Source organism: Myotis myotis, unplaced genomic scaffold (assembly GCF_014108235.1).
Source record: "Myotis myotis isolate mMyoMyo1 unplaced genomic scaffold, mMyoMyo1.p scaffold_m19_p_4, whole genome shotgun sequence".
Lineage (NCBI taxonomy): Eukaryota > Metazoa > Chordata > Mammalia > Chiroptera > Vespertilionidae > Myotis > Myotis myotis.
Window position 1 is genome coordinate 52,486,465 of NW_023416346.1, and position 22,139 is coordinate 52,508,603.

Below are 22,139 nucleotides of genomic sequence, written 5' to 3' on the forward strand. Positions count from 1 at the left end.
CACCTCTTGATATCAAGGGACCTATTTATCTACATATTGTACTTTGGTGGCATTTCTAAGTCTTGGCTTCACCCGTTGAATCAAGGTTAATTGAAAGGACATTTAGAAGTGCAGAATGAATAAATTATGTGCCACAAAAGTTAGGGAAATGCAAGGTATAACAACACACTTAGTGTATACCAATGTTATAACAACAGAATTAAGAAAAAGTTTCATAGCCCTGTTTCATATTTTGCAGCATGTCTACAACTAAAACAAACTAAATAAAGGATGTTTCTAATCATCTTTAAAAATATTTCCAGGAAATCAGTAATCACAATCTTTTCTGATAGATTGTTCTGTTATTTAACAATAGAGGAACAATTGTCATAGGCAAAAATGTAGCATCTATAACGGTATAATGAAAACTGTCACTTAAATACATGGCAGATGATAGAGTAGCACCTCAGAAATTACTTTGACTGAAGTACAATTTTCTTGCCTTTTTAAGAGGGCAACAGCAAAGCTGTAAGTCCAAAACATGAGTTGAATTAAACCTGAGTATTTCTGGAGTGAAAATACTAAGAATTTATTATAGTAAAAAATATGAGTATCCATAGAGGTAGTAAATTAATAGTCTTCCCACACATTCAGTCTTTAGAAGTTTTTGCTTTTTCCCTGAGGTACACACATTCTTATCCCACTGCAGAGTGTTCACTAATCTCAACAGGCCTACAATTTTGTCATAGGCCCCTAAGAAATCAGAGATGATTTTTTGTGTAAATACCTTTTTTTTGTTCCTCTTAAAAAGAAAACTTTAGCCCTAACTGGTTTAACTCAGTGGATAGAACATCGGCATACGAACTAAAGGGTCCCAGGTTTTATTCCGGTCAAGGGCATGTGCCTTAGTTGTGGGCACATCCCCAGTAGGGGGTGTGCAGGAGGCAGCTGATCGATGATTCTCTCTCATCGATGTTTATAACTCTCTATCCCTCTCTGTAAAAAAATCAATAAAAATTTTAAAAAGAAAAAAGAAAACTTCATTTTGATGAAACATGTTTTATTTACTAGAGAACCGTTGTGGAAGACTTCATGAAATGGCCAGAATCGACTTCAACACTGACATATCAAGAGGTAACAGCAAAATACTTTATTTTAAATCTTTCATTTTGTGACCCTAATTTTTCCCATCTATACAATGGAGCTATTACTTAGCATATATTGTTCATGATGACATTGTTAAATCTCTCGTTAGTGAGATTATTCTAGATTGTAAAGATTGAAAATGCATTACACTTTCAAAGAAGGAAATAAAAATAAAAGAGGGAGAAATAAAATTACACAAGCAAGCTTACCATCAAACCTGGTGGTCCTGGAGAACCAATTGGCCCTGGTAAACCAATGGGACCAGCTGGGCCCTGTTATAAAGGAAGCAAAAAGGATTAAAAATATCAACTAAACAGATGGATGAAACTTTTAGAAAACTTACGTTTTACAGTGGTAGATAACAAATGTGGAACAAACACATCATAAGGAAGTTTTAGAAAATAAAGTGATAAAGATGGACATCGAGTGGTGCTCTTATGCTAGAACTGGGAAGGGAACGCTATTAGTTTCAAGGTGGCTTTTATACTTTTTATTTTTAAATCATTTTTTATTTTTCAATGACAGTCGACATACATTATTATATTAATTCCAGGTGTAAACCTCAATGGTTAGACATTATATTACTAAGTGATCATCCTGATAAATCTCATACCCATCTGACACCATGCATAGTTATTAGAATGTTATTCTAATTATTTATTCCCTATGGTGTACTTTACATCCCCACAACTATGCTGTAACAACCAATTTGTATTTGGTAAAACCTTCATCTTTTCACCCATCTCCCCTAATCCCTATCCCATCTAGCAACTGTCAATATTTTCTCTGTATCTATGCGTCTGTTTCTGTTCTGCTTGCTTGTTTATTTTGATGTTTAGATTCAATTGTTTAGAATCAATGAAATAAGATTAAAGATGACAAAGGAAGTAAGAATAACTGGAAAAAATAAGAAAATGATGCAATTGTTGTGGAACACAATTTATCATCTTAAACACTTGAAAAATTGACTCCCTTCAAATCTAGCAATTTTATATCTAGTTATAAATCCTGAATTGTTTTTAATTTTAAAAAATCCTGACACAACCCAAATATTCAACAATAGGAGATTGGAGAAACAAATTGTAATATAGCTACACAATGAAATATTTTGTAGAAATGAAACTGAATGAACTAGAGACACATATAATCATATAGATGAATCTTTACATATCAAATAGAACATTTTGTAGAAAGACACATATGTATTATATTATTTTAAAAGCAAAACTACTAAGTATTCTATTGTTTATATGTAAAAATATATATAGCAAAACTATTTTTAAGAAACAGTGTCTTGGGAGGCAGGACTGGTGGGGGATGTCAATCAGGGAAAAAGGAGACATATGTAACACACACAAAAAAAGAAGCAATGGAATACTTGTGATGATAATTATGACTTGAGAAAAGGCAGAAACCACAGGTTTATCCAAAATTATTTGTAATATTCTAGTTCTTACATGTTGTGTTGGGGTGACAGGTGTTCATTGGGTATTTATGCTTCATAGCATACATATATTTTGCATGCATTCTGCTATATTTTCAAATCCTATATAATAAACGTTTAATATGCAAATCAACTAAATGGCAGAACAACCAGTGGAATGACCGGTCACTATGACATGCATTGATCACTAGGGGTCAGATGCTCAATGCAGAAGCTGCCCCCAGCCCACAGGCCCCAGGCCACCCAAGGTGGGTGTCAGCGGGAGCCCCTTTTGATCACCCCGCCGGTCACCTCACAGAGGGAGGCAACTGGAGGTGGGAGGTGGGGCCAGCGAGTGGGAGGCGTCAGGCCAGCCAAGGCAGGTGCCAGTGGGGGCCTTCCAATCTCCCCACCTGTCATCCCACAGATCAGCCCTGATCACTGGCCAGTCTTAGGGACCCTACCTGTCCACGAATTTCATGCACCAGTCATCTAATATTACATAATACAAATTCATAAAAGATAATGGATAAAGTTGAAAGTACTTAAGAGCATATGGATGGGTGATAAGTATGATATGAGAAGGTAGTTTTAAAAAGTCCTTGACATTTTATGTTAGTGATCAAATATTAGAAAGTATTGATTTTTTTTTTTTGGCAAAGGGATTAATCCTCATAAATATAAACCTCAAGAAATTGACTTCCTAATCTACAAATACTCCAGTTATTACTGTTCTATGCATATTTGTTATATGTAGGCTAATATAACTTTTTTTAAGATTGTAGTTGATCCATCAATTGTATTCCTTCAACCTAAAATATGTATAACTGATAGTGTTACAAATAACATCTTCTAATGCCTTAAATGGAAGATCTAGGTCAATTTTCTTTTTAATCAGACCATTTATAATTATTAAGACTAATCCTACTGATCCCCATAGCACAAAAATAAAAATATAGAAGCCTATTTCTGCTTCCAAATAATAAAACAAGTATCTCCATGGAAATTATATAGAAAAGTAAAAAAAAAAGCAACAGTGCTTCTTAAAATTCTCCCTGGTCCAGATTGCTTTCATCTTCAGATAGAAGTACTTGCAATGTCTGTCAAACTTCAGGTGATAATTTCTATAACTAAAAGCTAAAAAGAAAAAGAAGTGATGCTGTGATTTGATTAAATCAATATTGAGAAGAAGAAAATAACTGGTTGCTTACTTGTACTCCAGGAGGACCTGGATATCCTGGATTACCCTTTGGTCCTGGCAGTGATGACATAATTATACTACCTGGTTCACCCTGAAAGAAACCACCAATGAAAGTTATAAATAACAGTTATGATACATGAAAACTGGCAAAGCATGAAAAATGATCTGATAATTCAATTTGTCACATGAATGTCCTGACAAATTAGGCAAGCTCAATAATTAACATGAATAAATTTGCCTTTTAATGGGAAGTGAGGAAGTAGCCAGAGTATACTGAAGTAAAATTATTTGAAAGAGACTGTGATACTTTCAGTTACTCATTCATTAAAAAATTATTGAATATTAATATTTTCCAAGAACTGTGTTAGGCTCTGAGTACTCATTAGTGAAAAAGGTTAACAAGACCTCTGTTCTCATGGTGCTAATAATATACTGGGGGAATAAAGAGCATAACATGAAAACAAATAAGATGACCAAATGTTCTACTAAGGGCAATGAAGGAAAACAAAATAGTACATGATAAAGAAATAGTGGAGGATTAAAAAGAAATTATAATTGCCCTGGCCAGGTGGCTCTGTTGGTTATAGTATCGTCTTGTATGCTAAAAGGTTGCAGGTTTGATTCCCAGTTAGGCACATACCTAGGTTGCAGTTTGATCCCCAGTCAAGGTACTTGTGGGAGGCAACTGATTCATGTTTCTCTCTCACATCTCTCTTTTACTCTCTGTGTCTGTTCCTGTCTCTCTCTCTCCTCCTTCCTCCCTCTCTAAAATCAATGGGAGCATATTCTCAGGTGAGTATTGGCAAACAAATGAAATGATAATTATATGAAATGATAGAGGTGCTAATCTACACTAATAAAAGACAAAGATGCTAATTGACCGTACCTTTGCTATGCCCTAAGCCACGCCCACCAGCCAATCAGAGTGACTATATGCAAATTAACCCTACCAAGATGGCTTCCAGCAGCCACGGAGCTGGAACAAGCAGGAGGCTCTGTTTCCTGGGCGATGGAGGAAGCCAAGCTTTCTGCCTGCCTTGAGCCGGCTGTGGCCTCCACTCATGGCAACAAAGTTTCAATTATAGAAGATGAATAAATCCCAGATACCTGCTTCTAGGCAGCCTCCACTGGGAGCTTGGGTGGCTGGGGGTTGTGGCCAGCCTTCAAACAGCCATCAGCCCCTCACCCATACTGGCCAGGAAGCCCAGGAGGACCCCCCACCCTGAAGTGGCTGTGCCAGCCTGCAAACAATGATCATCAGCCACTCACCCAGGCTGGCCACACACTCATGGGGTAAGGGTGCCTGCTGGGGGGCTTGGCCAGCCTGCAAACAGCCATCAGCCCCTCACCCAGGCTGGCCAGGCACCTCAGCAGGACCCCCCCACCCTGAAGGAGGTGTGGCCAGCCTGAAAACGGCCCTCAGCCCCTCACCCAGGCTGGCCAGGCACCCCAGTGGGAACCCCCACACTGAAGGGGCTTTGGCCAGCCTGCAAACAGCCATCAGCCCCTCACTTAGGCTGGCCAGGAACCCCAGGGGGGACCCCCACCCTGAAGGAGCTGTGGCCAGCCTGTAAACAGCCATCAGCCTTTCACCCAGGCTGGCCAGGCACTCCTATGTAATAAAAGGGTAATATGCAAATTGACCCTAACAGCAGAATGACTGGAAATGACTGGTCACTATGACACACACTGACCACCAGGGGGCAGATGCTCAATGCAGGAGCTGCCCCCTGGAGGTCAGTGCGCTCCCACAGGGGGAGCTCTGCTCAGCCACAAGCCGGGCTGATGGCTGCCAGTACAGCGGTGGTGGTGAGAGCCTCTCCCGCCTCCTCAGCAGTGCTAAGGATGTCCGACTGCAGCTTAGGCCTGCTCCCCGCTGGCAAGTGGACATCCCCCAAGGGCTCCTGAGCTGTCAGAGGGATGTCTGACTGCCAGCTTAGGCCCAGTCCCCCCGAGAGTGGGTCTAAGCAAGCAGGTGGTCATCCCCCAAGGCATTCCAGACTGCAAGAGAGCACAGGCCAGGCTGAGGGACCACCCCGAGTGCACAATTTTTTGTTTCCAGGCCTCTAGTCCTATATAATAAAAGCCTAATATGCTAAGTGTCCGACTGTTTGACCATTTGAACAGTCACTGTGATGCACACTGACCATCCGGGAGTAGATGCTCCGGCTGGTAGGTTTGCTTGCTGCTGGGGTCCAGCCAATCAGGACTGGGCAAGATAGGCCGGACATGCCCTGGAGCTCTCTTGCGGTCCCTCCTTGGCCCTGATTGTACACTGGTGGGGTCCCTCAGTCTGGCCTGTGTCCTCTCTCAATCCAGGACCCCTCAGGGGATGTAAGAGAGCTGGTTTCAGCCCTATCCCCACAGGCCAGGCCGAGGGACCCCACCTGTGCACTAATCCACACCTGGCCTCTAGTTATTGTTATAATGATAGTTATTATATATAAATGTATCAAATTAACATGTACACCTTAAATTTATACAATGTTCTATGTGAAACATTAATATATTTCAATTAAAAATAGTTAAGGAAATTAATTTAGTGTGAGCAGTCACAGAAGGAGAATCTCTGAAGGTACCATTTAGGCTGGGAGCTAAAGGATAATAAGGCATCATCCAGGTGAAGATCGGGGATGAGTGTTAGATAGTGAAAGAACCCTGAAAGGGAAGAGTTTGGGACATTCAAATAACTTAATGAAGAGTGTGGTGTGATCAGTGACCTAAGGGAAAAGTGGCTTAAAGATAAAGCTGAAAATATAGGCAGGGACTGGAACATGCAGGTCTTACAGGAAAAGAATGTTAGATGCACTTGATTAGATGCAGTGGGAAGCTCTTGAAGGTCTATAAGCAGGAAGATAAAACTATTGATTTACATTTTCAAAAGATCATTCTTGGCTGTTTTGTAGAGATTAAATCTGTTTTGAAGGTCGGGGGGGGCATAGCAAAAAACAACAGAGAGAGAGAAAGTGAGAGAGAGAGAGAAAGAGAGAGAGAGAGAGAGAGAGAGAGAGAGAGAGAGAGAGAGAGAGAGAGAGACTAGGTAAGGGGCTATTACAATAGTTTATATGAGACATTATAGTTAGTTTAGTGGCAGTGGGGAAGGAGAAAAGTGGATAAATTTAAGATATATTTTATAGGCAAAACACACAGTATTTAGTGATATAATGGAATAAGGGAGTAGAGGTATGTGAAGAAATAAAAATGGAAGTTTTGGGGCTTATGTAATAGTGTACATAATATATAGTGATGCAAATTTTAGAAATGGATTAGCCAGAGAAAAGAACAGGTTTATTTTGGGGTCTGTGTTAACTTTGAACATGTTAATTTTAATGTCTGAGAAATATTTGAGTAGAGATATCAGGGAGGCATCTAGGTCATAAGAAAAGTCTGTTTTCGTGATATAAATGAAGGTATTCAGTAACTAAATAGTAACAATACAATGAGCATTAATAATATTGCTAGGCATAGAAGAAAAGAGAGAGTCAGACTGTGCCTTAATACCTGCTGGGCAGGATAGTATGAGCTTGCATACAACACTGCTGAATGTACCTCTGTACATTCAGATGCAGAATAAGAATCAGGGAAGGGTAGTGTCACAGAATACAGGGGAAAAGAGTTTCTTGAGAGAGCAGGTGGTCAATTGTATAAAAATGTAATGAGGACTAAAGGTCTCAGAAAAGAAATTTGAGTCTGATATACATATTTACGAGTGCATCAGTACAAGGGAGGTACTTAAATCCAAAGGAGACTGCTACAGGAGAGCTTGTAAGTGTGCAACAAGCTCTAGAAGCATCCATTTTTAAGACAGAAGTCAGTGACGTTATCTGATTAAAGTTACAGGCTTTCCAAATATCTTATTCAAAATATTTTCTGTCCCAGCATGAGATGCTTACCTTCATACCTGGAATCCCAGGAGGTCCCTATTATTAAAAAGAAAATATATTATTATTATTTATATATATATATATATATATATATATATATATATATATATATATATGCAATGTTTTCCAAATAAAGCCCAAAGTGAATAGATGACTATAGGGTCATTCTGAGTACAATGCATCTTAGGATACTTAGAGGTGACATTTGTATAAGGTGGGCAAAAGTAGGTTTACAGCTGTTCGTATGGAAAATAATACAATAATTAAAATAATAAAACAAGAATTAACTCTGTGTTTCACATACTCACAACTATAAACCTAATTTTACCCCACCCTGTATTAAATAACAGAATTCTTGCTTTTACACAGCACAGAGATATACTACAAACTTTGGTTTTTAAAAACCTTTTCTAGTTTACTACTTTAAAATTTATCGTTGGTCCACATGAATGCACAGAGCTCACTCTCTACACTTCTGCTTCTTCTGCCAATTCCTGTGTTCATTACAATCCCAAATTTGATAACTTACTGGAGGACCCTGTAAACCAGGAAAACCGGGACTGCCTGGAAATCCACGTTCTCCCTAGAAGTTAAAAAGAAAGAGCATGAGGAACAAGAAAGAAAGCATAACTATGCCAGCAAACAATGATTTATTGAAATCATTTATTGAAGATTTCTTTAAAAGCCATTTTGAAACATGCCAGGTTGCCAAAAATTCATTAGCCTTCACTTTCCAATTATTTCAGTATCAACTATCCAGATTATGTCAAACTTCTAAGATATTTTTATCCCTATTTATCAATCCCAATAAAAAATAAAGACAGAAGATCTTCTACCTCAGTCATTTTATTCTGACAAATCTACTTTGAGACAATCACACCAGATTCCTGGCCATAATCACATTTAATAATTAATGATTTGCCCCAATTTCCTGCCCATGTATTCTATAGATTCTTTTTTTAACTGTCTTATTGTATTTTCTTTTATTGCAAACTATTAACTTTTTTTGCTAAGAGGAAAATATGGTAATAATGCCATTAATATCACCAAGAGGACAATGATGGCAATAGTTCTAGCAATTGCAGGTCATTATGTTTCCTAGGCACCAGTTTTGTTCTCACTCACTATTGTAATGTGCTACTATGAACATTTGGTTTAGAAAACAAAAGCTGAAGTTGTTGTAGAAGAACCCCAATGCACCCTCCTTTCAAATACCTTTATGCCACAGTAATCCTAGAAACATCCTTATCAGAGGTTTAAAAGAGTAAATTATTTGATCTGTGTGCCTTTATTTATTGTCCAATACCCTCTCTTCACCACTTTTTGCACATGGAAAAGGTAGGCTCAGAGAGAAAGGAAGTGGCCTGAACATTAAGTTTAGAACACAGAAAACAAAAGAAAAGATATATTCTGGTTCTAGGTCTGGGGTTCATTCTATTAGTTGTACAGTGAGAAATATAAGAAACCATTTTATCTAAAAGTATGCATAACAAATCCATTTTAAAAATTTTGTTGTTCATGTAATTAGAGGCCTCAAATACAAACTAATTATGAAATCTGCTAAATTGTTGCTTTTCAAAAAGAAAGAAAACTATTCCTTTAATCATATAACATAGTATTCTTATTATAAATAATATTTTGTCTTCAAATTTAAAACTTGGGCCAGTGGTCTGTTTGTTGCTCAAGTTATGACTAAAACCAAGAAAAGTGGGTAAGGAAAAAAACATGTTTATCGTATGTAATGTTTCATTTTTCTTTTTAAATTGTTAAACTCATCATTTTCACTAACAGAAAAGAGTTTCATACTAATAGTTTATAGTAAAAAGTAATGTGTTCTATTACATAAAGATTTTTATAATTTTTTCTTAAGGAAGTTATTAAGTAAGGCAGAAAACAGTTTAAAAACATGAACTATTTGAAAACTTAAGTTGTACCTAGTTTTTAAAAAAGCAAAGCTAATGAATGACATTCATTCATACGTATTAATTTGAACAACTGATATAATATTGAAAACATCCTATATAATATAAACCTAATATGCAAATTGTCCCCTTGACTAAGAGTTCGACCAGGAGTTTGACCAGGGGGCAGGGCCAGTGGCAGAGATGGCAGGCAGCTGGGGGAAGGGAAGTGCCCCCAGTAGGCAGCCACTAGGGACCTTACCCAAGCACGAATTTCATGCACTGGGCTTCTAGAATATATATTCTTTTTTAACTTTTATCTTACTTTACACTAAAGTCAGAAAAGGTTTTTGTAATAATCTTCAATTCAATGCACTATCCCAGCTACTTAAACAAACTGAAAGCATTACTGATGTTTCAAATTATTGAAAATGTTAACTCAGAACACACAGCTATGTATGTCCCAGACATGAAGCTATATTATATCTCTTCTTCAACATTCTTAATATTGATTTATTTAGATTTTTAAATCTATTATTATCAATCATATTGCCTAAACTTTAGTTGAGATCTCACCTTGGTTCCATTGCATCCAGGGACACCTTGAGGTCCTGGGGCTCCATCATGGCCTGGCATTCCCTATGAAAAGTGATATAACAGATATATAATATTTCTTAGATTATTTTAATGTATTTTATTGGATTTATTAGAGTTACATTGATTAATAAAATTATATAGGTTTCAGGTATACAATCCTATCATACATTATCTGTATATGGTATTGTGTGTTCATCATCCAAAATCCAGTCTCCCTCTACAGTGGGGCCTTGACTTACGAGTGTCCCGACTAACGAGTTTTTCGAGATACGAGCCGTCTCTAGGCCGATTTTTTGCTTTGAGTTGCGAGCTAAAATTCGGGTTACCAGCCAGCTTCAGATACCCCACCGCTAGTTGGCGCAGCAAACGTCACAGTGAACGCCACAACATCAGCCCAGCATCACGTGTCTCACTCATTCACTTTTTGATTTGACATAGGAGTAATTTGAGTTACAAGCTCCATCACGGAACGAATTAAACTCGTAAGTCAAGGCCCCACTGTATTAACCATTTATCCCTCCTTTATCCTCTTCTATCTCCCCCCCACCTTCTTTCTTTCTGGTAGTCACCAAATCATCATACTGTCATCAGTGTTTATGACATTTTTTATATTGTTGTTTTTTGATTAATCCCTTCACCTATTTCACCCAGTTCCCCAATGCCTTCTCCTCTGACAGCTGTCAGTATGTTCTCTATATCTATGAATCTGTTTCTATTTTTTAAATTTTATTTATTGGATTCCACACATAAGTGAAATCATGTGGTATTTGTCTTTCTCTGACTTGGCAAGAACTTGGAGAAAAGGGAACGCTCATACACTGTTGGTGGGTATGCAGATTGGTGCAGCCACTGTGGAAAATAGTATAGAGTTTCCTCAAGAAATTAAAAATGGAACTGCCTTATGACCCAATGACCCCACTTCTGGAAATATATCCAAAGAAAGCCAAAACATCAATCAGAAAAAAAATACATGCACCCCTATGTTCACTGTAGTGCTATTTACAATAGCCAAGATTTGGAAGTAGCCCAAGTGCCCATCAGTAGATGAATAGATACAAAAATACTGTGGCACATTTACACAATGGAATGTTATTCAGCCATAAAAAAGGAAATCTTTTAATTCTTTTTAAGGGATTTAAAAATAAGATCCAAATTCTACTTACTGGAAGACCTGGTGTACCTGGAAATCCAGGAAGTCCAGGAGGACCCTATAAGAAGAAATAAATTTCTTGAACCAAATAACAATTAGTAAAAATGAGATAATATCCTACCTAAGGGAATTGTGAAAATTACATTTAGAAATTCAATGGATAAACTGTGTCTCATTGATTATTGCCACTCGCTGTTCTTTTACACATCATTAAAAAATACAAAACTCCTATACATGTTAAAAGTCTCTATAGAAAACTACAGAAGAAACTCTTATTAGAAGGAACATTGTCTGCATTGTACTTAGTAAGAGGCAGCAAATTAATGGATGAAATGTCTTTTCTAGCTCTAGCTGGATTTGCTCAGTGGATGGAGCATCAGCCTAAGGACTGAAGGGTCTGGGTTCGATTCTGGTCAAGGGCACATACCTCGGTGGCAGGCTCAATCCCCAGCCTCTGTCAGAGCACATGCAGGAGGCAACCAATTGTTGTGTCTCTGTCACATAGATGTTTCTCCCTCTCTGTCTCTCCCTCTACCTTCCACTCTCTCTAACAATCAATAGAAAAATATCCTTGGGTGAGGATTAACAACAGAAGAAGAAGAAGAAGAAGAAGAAGAAGAAGAAGAAGAAGAAGAAGGAGGAGGAGGAGGAGGAGGAGGAGGAGGTGGAGGAGGAGGAGGAGGAGGAGGAGGAGGAGGAGGAGGAGGAGGAGGAGGAGGAGGAGGAAATATCTTTTATAAAAGATAAAGTGGTTCTCTAAGGTTTGTGATGAATATTGAATTCAGCAGGATAGGTAAGTGGCAAATATATCTGCACCAGAGATCATCAATGTGATCACCCCAAAAATTCTTCAATCAATTTCCTTGTCAAGATTATAGAAAATACAAATTTGACAATATTCTCTGCAAGTGAGGGTATGGGAAAAAGGTATTCTCATACACCCCTAATGGGATCCAAATGCCATGGGGAGAAATTTGGAAGTATCTAGCAAAATTATTCAAGTATTTATCTTTTGAAGCAACACATTTCTAAGGGTTTACTCCAAAGTTATACTAGAAATTATGAAACAAAATATGAAATTCAAGTTTATTCAATGAAGCATTATTATAGCTTAACTTTAGAAAGTAATATATAACCATTATTATAGATAAAGATTGGAAACAATAAGAACATGCCTAAAGAATTTGTGGTAAATTTACACAATGTAAAACCATACAGTTGTTAAAAAGAATGAGGAAGATTTCTGTACAGTGGTCTCCAGGATATAATATTAAGTAAAAGAAACAAAGTGTAAATAGTATATATAATATGCTACCATTGTATAAGAAGGGTAGTGATACTAAACAATGAAAAGATGTACAAAAATAATAAAAATGATTATATCTAGAAAGAAGGAACAGAATGGGGGAGGGGGGTTAACAAGGATATATGAGGAACATCCCTAACTATGCCTTACCTTATAGAACAATGTAAATGTTTAAAGTATTAAAAGATAAAAAAATGAGGTAAAAGGAAATCATTAAAAATTGCAAACAAACTGGAACCAATGAACTTAATGTATATCAAGTTGTTGGCATAACAATATAAAGAAAATAATGACTTCAAGTGCTTTAAAAACATGATATTTTGACTAATTCTTCTGTGAAATTAGCCAATTCAAAGGGGGAAAATAAAAGAAAAATAATGGCATTTAAGAATTCTACTCTCACCATTAAAATTGAAATTGTTATTTTGTTAATTTGTAAATTATTATTTGAAACTAAATAGGAGCATAGGTATATTGTAGGGTAAAATGTCATTTAGAATCAAAATTTTCACCTTAAGGAGAGAGAGCTGGCAGGGAGAGAATAAGTATACAAAAATCTTTTTATTTTAAATTTCGATTGGAATAATATGAATGCAGGATATTTTTCTCTTAAAAATGTTTATTTTCTACTTCTGTCCACTGAAAAGACATCAAAACAATGACAAATCCAATAGCAATGAAAACCCCTACCATTCCGACTGCGATATCTAAATCACATTTTTCACTAAAACGAACCTGGAATCAGAGACATGGGCAATTATAGACATGGAGAGAAAATGTACAAAATAAGCCTGAAGGGTCTTGTATCAGAAAGCAAGGAAGTTATCAAAGATCAATAGAGTTTTGTCAAAAGGGAACAGGACAAAGCCCTGACCGGTTTGGCTCAGTGGATAGAGCATCGGCCTGTGGACTCAAGTGTCCCAGGTTCGATTCCAGTCAAAGGCATGTACCTTGGTTGCAGGCACATCCCCAGTGGGGAGTGTGCAGGAGACAGCTGATCAATGTTTCTCTCTCATCGATGTTTCTCTCTCATTGATGTTTCTAACTCTCTATCCCTCTCCCTTCTTCTCTACAAAATATCAATAAAATATATCTATATATTGTTTTTTTAAAAAAAAGGGAACAGGACAGGGACCAACTTGAAAGGGCATCCACAGACCAAAGATGGGATAATTTGGACTTGTATGCATGCATATTAGCATAACCAATGGACACGGACACTGGGGTGGTGGGGGCTTGCCCTCGGGGGTGGGAGTGGACAGAGGGGAGTTAATGGGGGAAAAAGGAGACATATGAAATACTTTAAACAAAAAAATAAATCTATACTAATAAAAGGGTAATATGCTAATTAGACTGGGCATCTTCCAGACATCCATCCGGATATCCTTCTGGACAAAGCTATAGTGCTGGGTGCCAAGGCAGAGGCAGTTAGGGACGATCAGGCTGGCAGGGGAGAGCAGTTAGGGGAGACCAGGTCAGCAGGGGAGGGCAATTAGGGGCAACCAGGCTGGCAGGGGAGGGCAGATAAGGGCGACAAGGCCAACAGGCAGAGGCAGTTAGGGGTGATCAGGCCAGCAGGCAGAGGTGGTGAGGGGTGATCATGCAGGCAGTGGAGCAGTTAGGGGCAATCAGGCTAGCAGGCAGAGGTGGTTAGGGGTGATCAGGCACACAGGAGAGCAGTTAGGGGCATCAGGCAGGCATGCAGAGTGGTTAGGGGCACTCAGGCAGGCAGGCAGGTGAGTGGTTAGGAGCCAGTGGCCCTGGATTGGAGAGGGTGAAGGCCGGGCTGAGGGACCCCCTGCCCCCGTGCACAAATTTCATGCACCGGGCCTCTAGTGTATATATATGAATAATGAGCACAATTGTTTGAGACTAATAAAGTCCATGTGTTTATAAGGATAATATATTTTAAAAAAACCTTCCTTCATCATCACTTGAAGTTGCTGGTATAGCAACTCATTACCTTATTAGAATTCCAGCTGATAAAGTAGAATTCTAGTTAATATATGAAGGATTAATATAATTTTTAGAATCATCACTTTGCAACGCTGAACAAAATAAAAAAATGGATCGACAATGATCATAGATGGATGCTAAACCACTAAGTGAAAGTTGATGTGGACATTTTTGTTAGCAGAATCAGGTTCATAATCCTGAGACCACTGATTAAACCTAGCATAAAAGAGGGGTTAGACAGATATTTGGGCCATAAGAAGTAATTGAGTAGTAAGTACATAGCATGACCTATAAAGTGTTATTTTTTTTTCACTAGTCACAAAACTTTATTGAAGTGATCAATATATATAATTCTTCTGAGAAATGTTTTAAACCATACACTTGATGGTTACAAACACATCAAGATCTTTCTTATTGGTACATGTTTCTATTTCCTTTATTTTTTGCAGTATAATTTACATACAGTAAAATTCACAAATCTCAAGTGTACAGCTCTTTCTGTATCCCCAGAAAGTTCTCTAGTGCCTCTTCCAAGGCAACCTCCAATTTGCAGAAAATATGGGGGAAAAGAGAAACAATTTAAATGACATCATGAACAAACAATCAGCTACTTTCAGAATATGGAACACAGTGCAATACAAATGACCCAGTTTCTCCAATGATGTGATAAATAGGCTTAAGAAATACACCAACCAAATGCAATATATGTAATTTGCTTCAATTCTGGTTAGAACAAATCCCATATAATAAAAGCCTAGGTGGCATCATACCCTCACGCAATGTCATCACAAGATGGCCGCCATAACATGGCTGCCCTCACATCGTCACAAGATGACCACCACAATATGTCTGCCAGAGATGGCCACCACAAGAAGGCCACCACAAGATGGTTGGCAGGGCAGGGCAGTTGTGGGCAATCAGGCTGGCAGGGGAGGGCATTTGCAGGCAGTCAGGCCATCAGGGGAGCAGTTAGGCATCAATCAGGCTGGCAGGGGAGCAGTGAGGGAGCTATCAGGTTGGTAGGCAGAAGCGGTTAGGGGCAATCAGGTAGGTAGGCAGGCGAACGGTTAGGAGCCAGCAGTTCCGGATTTTGAGAGAAATGTCCGACTGACAGTTTAGGCCCGATCCCTGTGGGGGCGATTGGGCCTAAACAGGCAGTCAGACAATCCCTCAAGGGGTCCCAGATTGGAAAAGGTGCAGGCCAGGCTGAGGGACACCCCCCGCCCCCTGCACGAATTTTGTGCACCAGGCCTATAGTCCATTATAAAAAGACATCTGTGAGACAATTGAAGAAATCTGAATATGGAATGAGTTTTTAAGTATATTGAAGTAATGTTGTATTATTTAAAAAAATAGTTACTCTTTAATACAGTGGTTAAAACCATTGATTCCCATGTATACTCTTCAAGACACATAAAATTATAACATGTGTATATGATAACACTGGGAGGGTACACAGTCTGAGGGCCCAGAGGACTGAGATGATCACAATGATTGGGAATTTCTGGTTTAAACCACTTATATGATATATATTTTAAGTGAATTGGCAATTTGTTAGAATGAATCACTTTGCAATTTTTAACCATAAGCTGCTTTAAAATCTTCTTACATTAGTGTGTATAGACATCTGTATATGTAAATATAACTATCAAAATACTAAGAGCTAATTGTAGACATATACCAACTCTTTTAACTTTTTAAAGACTGAATATTTTTGCATTTCAACGTGAGTCTTTTCTTCTGTTGTCTCATAACACTTCATTTGCTTTTTCTCTGTTTTTACCAATGACACATTTGACATATAAGCACATATCACTTACTCTGATCCCTTTTGGTCCTGGTAGCCCTGGATTTCCATCATCACCCTGAAAAATACAACATACTTAGTTTTTCCCTTTCAAATAGCCCTCAAATAACCATTTTTTTTATTATAAAATTAGATAATTAAATGTTTGTGAACCTTAGTGAAGATTACTGAGAAATTTATATACCCAAGGAAAAAGTATTTATTATTTAAATGGAAAGTACTGAGGTAAGTTATTATATGATAAAAATAAGAAAGGCCTTTATTTATGGATAAGGAAACTACTAACTTATAGAAGAAACTTTATACCTGTAAAGCGAATTATAAATCATTCAAAAAAACAAAAATGAAATATTGGTGTAGCTCTTTCCCGAATCATTTAGGCTTAAGCAAAATAAGTGCTGAAAATATAGGCAGTGTCTATATCATGTTAATCTGACTGCCATGCTTGTAATAAGTATTGTCATCTCTTAGTCCAAATATGTACTATTCTTCAGTTTGCTGTTTTAAACCTCTGCTTTGTTTTATAGGCACTTTCTACTGGCAGAGCTTAAGAAGGAATAAGAAAGAACCATAGACTTTCCTTCCTAGCTTTGGCTATAGACTCCATGCAAAAGAGGCTGCCCACGTGTATTAATCTATTTACCCATTTCTAGTTACAATTGCATTGCGTAAAATATAAAGTCTTGTCTACATTTTTAAAATTATTTCCTTCAAAAATTAAATAAAGAAAACCTTATTCTGCTACAAAGGCAGGAATTTCAGAGGAATATATAGCTAGTAGGTCACTGCCTGTGGCTTTAGGTAGCTTTTATTAAATTGGGACATGTTATTTTACAAAAGTAATTTCTAAACTACTCAACTCACACCCCTAGAGGCTCCATTGGAGGTTCCTCCATCACTATGACACAGCCCTCCTTTAATTAGTGCAGCTCTGTTTTTATCTGTTTTATGTGGGGCTTCTGTGAAAAGTTTCATTTTGAGAAAAGGTTACCTTGCATATTTGTTTCCTATGCTGCTGTTACAAATTACTATAAACACTGTAGCTAAAACAGCACAACCTTACATTTCTGGAAATCAGAAGTATGACAGGTGTTCCAGTGGCAGAGCTGTGTTACTTTCTGAAGTCTTTAGGGGAAGAATCCATTTCCTATCTTTTTTTCCAACTTCTGCAGAGGTGGGGAATGTCCAGCCTGAGGGCCACATAGGGCCCACGAAATAATTTGGTCTGGCTCTGCCAAAGCATTAGTGATGAGTTAATTAAATGTTTGATGAAATTATAACAGGCTATGCCCTAACCGGTTTGGCTCAGTGGGTAGAGCATCGGCCTGCGGACTCAAGGGTCCCAGGTTTGATTCCGGTCAAGGGCATGTACCTTGGTTGCGGGCACATACGCAGTAGGGAGTGTGCAGGAGGCAACTGATTGATGTTTCGCTCTCATCGATGTTTCTAACTCTCTATCCCTCTCCCTTCCTCTCTGTAAAAAATCAATAAAATATATTTAAAAAAATTATAACAGGCTAATTTTTAAGTTGATCATTTTGTATGGTCCTTGAATTTATATATATATATATATATATATATATATATATATATATATATATATATATTCTCCAAATGGCCCTTGGCCAAAAAAAAAGGTTCTCCACACCTGTTCTAGAGCGACCAGCATTCCTCAGCTCATGGCCTTCTTAAATCTTCAAAGCCAGTAATGACTGAATGATTCTTTATAACTTTAGTCATTCTGACGCTGCTTCTTCTGCCTTCTTCTTCTACATTTAAAGGACCCTTGTGATTACACTAGGCAGCGGTTCTCAACCTGTGGGTCGCAACCCTTGAAAATATATCCTGCATATCAGATATGTACATTACGATTCATAACAGTAGCAAAATTGCAGTTATGGAGTAGCAACGAAAATGATTTTATGGTTGGGGGTCACCACAACATGAGGAACTCTATTAAAGGGTCGCAGCATTAGGAAGGCTGAGAACCATTGCTCTAGAGCAGGGGTGGGCAAACTTTTTGACTCGAGGGCCACAATGGGTTCTTAAACTGGACCGGAGGGCCGGAACAAAAGCATGGATGGAGTGTTTGTGTGAACTAATATAAATTCAAAGTAAACATCATTACATAAAAGGGTACAGTCTTTTTTTTTTTTTTTTTTTTTTTTTTTAGTTTTATTCATTTCAAACCTGCCGGACCCGGCCCGCGGGCTGTAGTTTGCCCACAGCTGGCCTAGGCCCTAGGGCCACACAGACAATCTACAATAATCTCCCTTGTTTAAGACCAGCTGATTACCAACTTTAATTCCATCTGCAAACTTAATTTCAGTTGTTCTGAGGATTACGTCATGGACATCTTTAGGGGGTGGGTATTATTCTGCCTACCATACCTTGCTTTTACAAAAGCTTAATATTCCACGCTTTCCACAATAGATGTACTTCTAATGAGATGGAATAAAACTTAATTCTATTTTTAAACAACTAGAAGACCATTTGCACAATGACTATTTTGTGTTTTACCACTAAAGGTGGAAATAAAACATCTCACATCAACGTTTCTCTCTCCCTCTCTCTTCCTCTCTCTATAAAAATCAATTTTTAAAAATCTTAAAAAAGAATAAATCATATAATATGATTGCCTCACCATTATGCTGCATACCTGAAACCAATACAAATAATATTAAAAGTAAATTGTAATTGAAAAATAAAAAGAATTAACCATATTACTTCTTGTGGAGAAATTTGACAATATTCATAAAAATATATAAATACGTGTACCATCTGATTCAGCAATACCACTTCAAATAATCTTACTGATATAATGCTTTATTGGGGAAAATAAAACTATTAACATTGTATATCTTACTGGGTGAAAGAGGTGAAGAGTTTAAGAAGTACAAATTGACAGTTAGAAAATAGTCATGGGGGTGTAAAGCACAGCATAAGGAATATAGTCGATAATGTTGTAATAACTATGTATGGTGCCAGGCAGGTACTGGAAATATCAGGGGATCACTGTGTAAAGTATATGATTGTCTAACCACTATGCTGTACACCTGAAACCAATACAAAATAATATTGAAAGTAAACTATAATTGAAAAATCAAAAAATGTATATCTTGGTAACATTGTTTTTAATAACAAAAATTTGAAAACGACTTAAATTATCATAAATAGGGATGGCTTAATTATGGTTTATACACAAATGAAATAAAAAGCAGTTATAAACATAATGAGGTTTTGTGTATACTGATATGGGATATCTACAAGTATACTAAGTGAAAAACAAAGGTAAAATAATGTGTTAAATATACTACCATTTTATAAATAAAAGTAATTAAAAGTGTATCTGTGTTATATCTGCAAGGAAATAACATAAATGGGTATCTAGTAGGGATATGGAGAACTCAGTGGCTAATGGATACAGGTGGAAAGATTTTTTTTTCAAAGTATACCATCTTATGTTAATTTACTTTGAATAAAGTGAATGTATATCTACCAAAAATTAATTAAAATTTATTTATTTTTCAAAAGAAAAAATAGTGTTTTATTAACTACCACACTGTTATAATATAAGGTAGCCTTTACATTTGAGGTGGTCTTAAGAATAAAAAATGAATAGAATTTTAATTTTTTAAAATAGGTGAACTGTTGCAGTTATAGTTATATATTTAGAAAAACTGTATAGCTCTTACAATACCAGCAATGAAACTTTATTTTTAATAATAGATAAATGCTTTAGAAACACACACACACACACACACACACACACATATATTTGTTTTATACATTTAATTTTCATATATAAGAGTATGCAGATTTAGTATATATGATACATATACACATGTACCATAATTCCCAATCACATAACAAGTATAAATTTGGCTATGTTGGAAAGCATGAAGTTATAGTGGAGACAAAAGCACAAAAGTGCTTCACATTCAGAATCCCAAAAATTTGGAAAGCAGTCTAACCTTCTCATTTTATGCATATTGAAATGGAATCAAAGCAAAAGACAGGAATACTTTTTAAGTTTAAACTGAATACAACCACACCTTTAAAAATTATCATACTACTGTAAAATACTCCCAGTTAATGCTAAATTATTCCAAATGAAATCTGATATAGTTAACTTTTTAAATCTGACACAATTGTATTAAAATTATTACCTCTTAGCATGGTGTGCATGGAATTCAGCCCTTAATCCGAGTTAAACTCAGATGCAAGAAATAAAAATTTATTTTTCTATGGTTTCTTATTATGCTGGACCTAATGTGTTGCCAAATTTGGAGTCTTAATTTCTGTTTCAAAGCATTCATTTCACTAACACAGCTGAAATTTTCTCTCAGTCAATTGGAGTTCCCATCTCATTTTAACAAGACTGCCTGAATTATAGGGAGCTTAAGGAGTTCCATGGTGATGAAGGGTGAGACAGTCTAGTCCAAGCTGGAATTCATTGAGATGTCTCATGCCAACAGTTTGCATGGATTGCCAGTGAGTTGTGTTCAGTTCCATCCACATGACTCTTTCACTTCTCTCTGCTACTTGTGTGCCACTCCTGGATGCACAGAAAACATTCTGCTGTTTTTGCACTTTGTTGGACATAGGGAATTCTCTAGAGCAGTGATTCTCAACCTTCCTAATGCCGCGACCCTTTAATACAGTTCCTCATGTTGTGGTGACCCCCAATTTCATTGTTACAAATTGAACATAATTAAAGCATAGTGATTAATCACAAAAACAATATGTAATTATATATGTGTTTTCCGATGGTCTTAGGTGACCCCTGTGATAGGGTCGTTCGACCCCCAAAAGGGTCACGACCCACAGGTTGAGAACAGCTGCTCTAGAGTGTTTCATCTACTTAAAGTCTATGCAGTCATTTAGAATCGTGCTTTTTCCTTCGTGTAAAGTTCTATTCAGGAAGTTTAACACAGGTCCCTTCTGCTCTTTGTTAGGGTCGCTGAAGGAGGAATGCATGAGGCTACAGTGGTAAGGGATTATCAGCAATGGAGAAGGAGAGATTCCCAATCTGGCTTCCTCATTGGCTGTTTTAGGGGGATCCATAAGGGAGGGAGGCCTAATCAAGGCCAGCAGTTGAGTCACCTGAGTAGGATTTGGAGGTAAGCCCAGGATGAGCTGCCACTGCCTATTGCTCTCTGAGTAGCAAACTCAGAGTGATCAAAGCCTGGACGATGGCCCATGGAACCCCCTCAGGTATCAGCACCAAATGTTAGGGTCACCGAAGGAAGAACGCACCAGGCCAAATGGTGAGGGATTCTAAATTTATTTGATAATCCGCACACCAGGTGGCTGAGTCCCAAAGTGGTGCCAGTCCCCAGTGACAGGAGTCAGAGGTTTTTAAAGCACTTTGGTGGGCTTTTTCTAGGTGGAGAATTCTCTGTGTACGTCTGGAGGGGAGAGATAATGGTCTTAACAAGTGGAATGTGGTCTCAGCAAAAGGGAATGTCCATTTCAAAATGGCCTGGAACTCAGTTCCTGGGGAAGGGGTATTGATTCAATTGCTCGATCAAGCCTAACACTTTTAAATCTAACAAAACTACCTTGATGTAATGCCACCTCCTCAGAGATCATACTCAACCAAACCCCTACAGTCTATGCTCTGGTATATGTAAGTGTTAAAACTTATTTATGCATTTACATTAATTTTCCCCTTTATTGGGATGACTACCTAATGAGTAAGCATTTTAATCCCCTCATACTCTAATGACATGATGTGCCACGATTACATGGGAAAAAAATCTAAGAGTTTTAAAACAACTTTCTTT

The 22,139-nt window shown here is 37.5% G+C and overlaps 1 protein-coding gene across 5 annotated transcripts in view; it reads right to left on the minus strand.

Annotated features, from left to right (window-relative positions):
• COL4A5 (collagen type IV alpha 5 chain) overlaps positions 1-22,139 on the minus strand; it is a 328,420-nt gene that overhangs the window by 136,351 nt on the left and 169,930 nt on the right. For all 5 annotated transcript variants that reach the window (XM_036305697.1, XM_036305696.1, XM_036305695.1 and 2 more), the window contains exons 4-10: positions 16,364-16,408; positions 11,295-11,339; positions 10,111-10,173; positions 8,163-8,216; positions 7,643-7,669; positions 3,760-3,840; positions 1,335-1,397 (exon numbers count right to left, since the gene is read on the minus strand). In XM_036305697.1, coding sequence (XP_036161590.1) covers positions 1,335-1,397; positions 3,760-3,840; positions 7,643-7,669; positions 8,163-8,216; positions 10,111-10,173; positions 11,295-11,339; positions 16,364-16,408 — 378 coding nt within the window. The remainder of the gene's footprint in view (positions 1-1,334; positions 1,398-3,759; positions 3,841-7,642; positions 7,670-8,162; positions 8,217-10,110; positions 10,174-11,294; positions 11,340-16,363; positions 16,409-22,139) is intronic.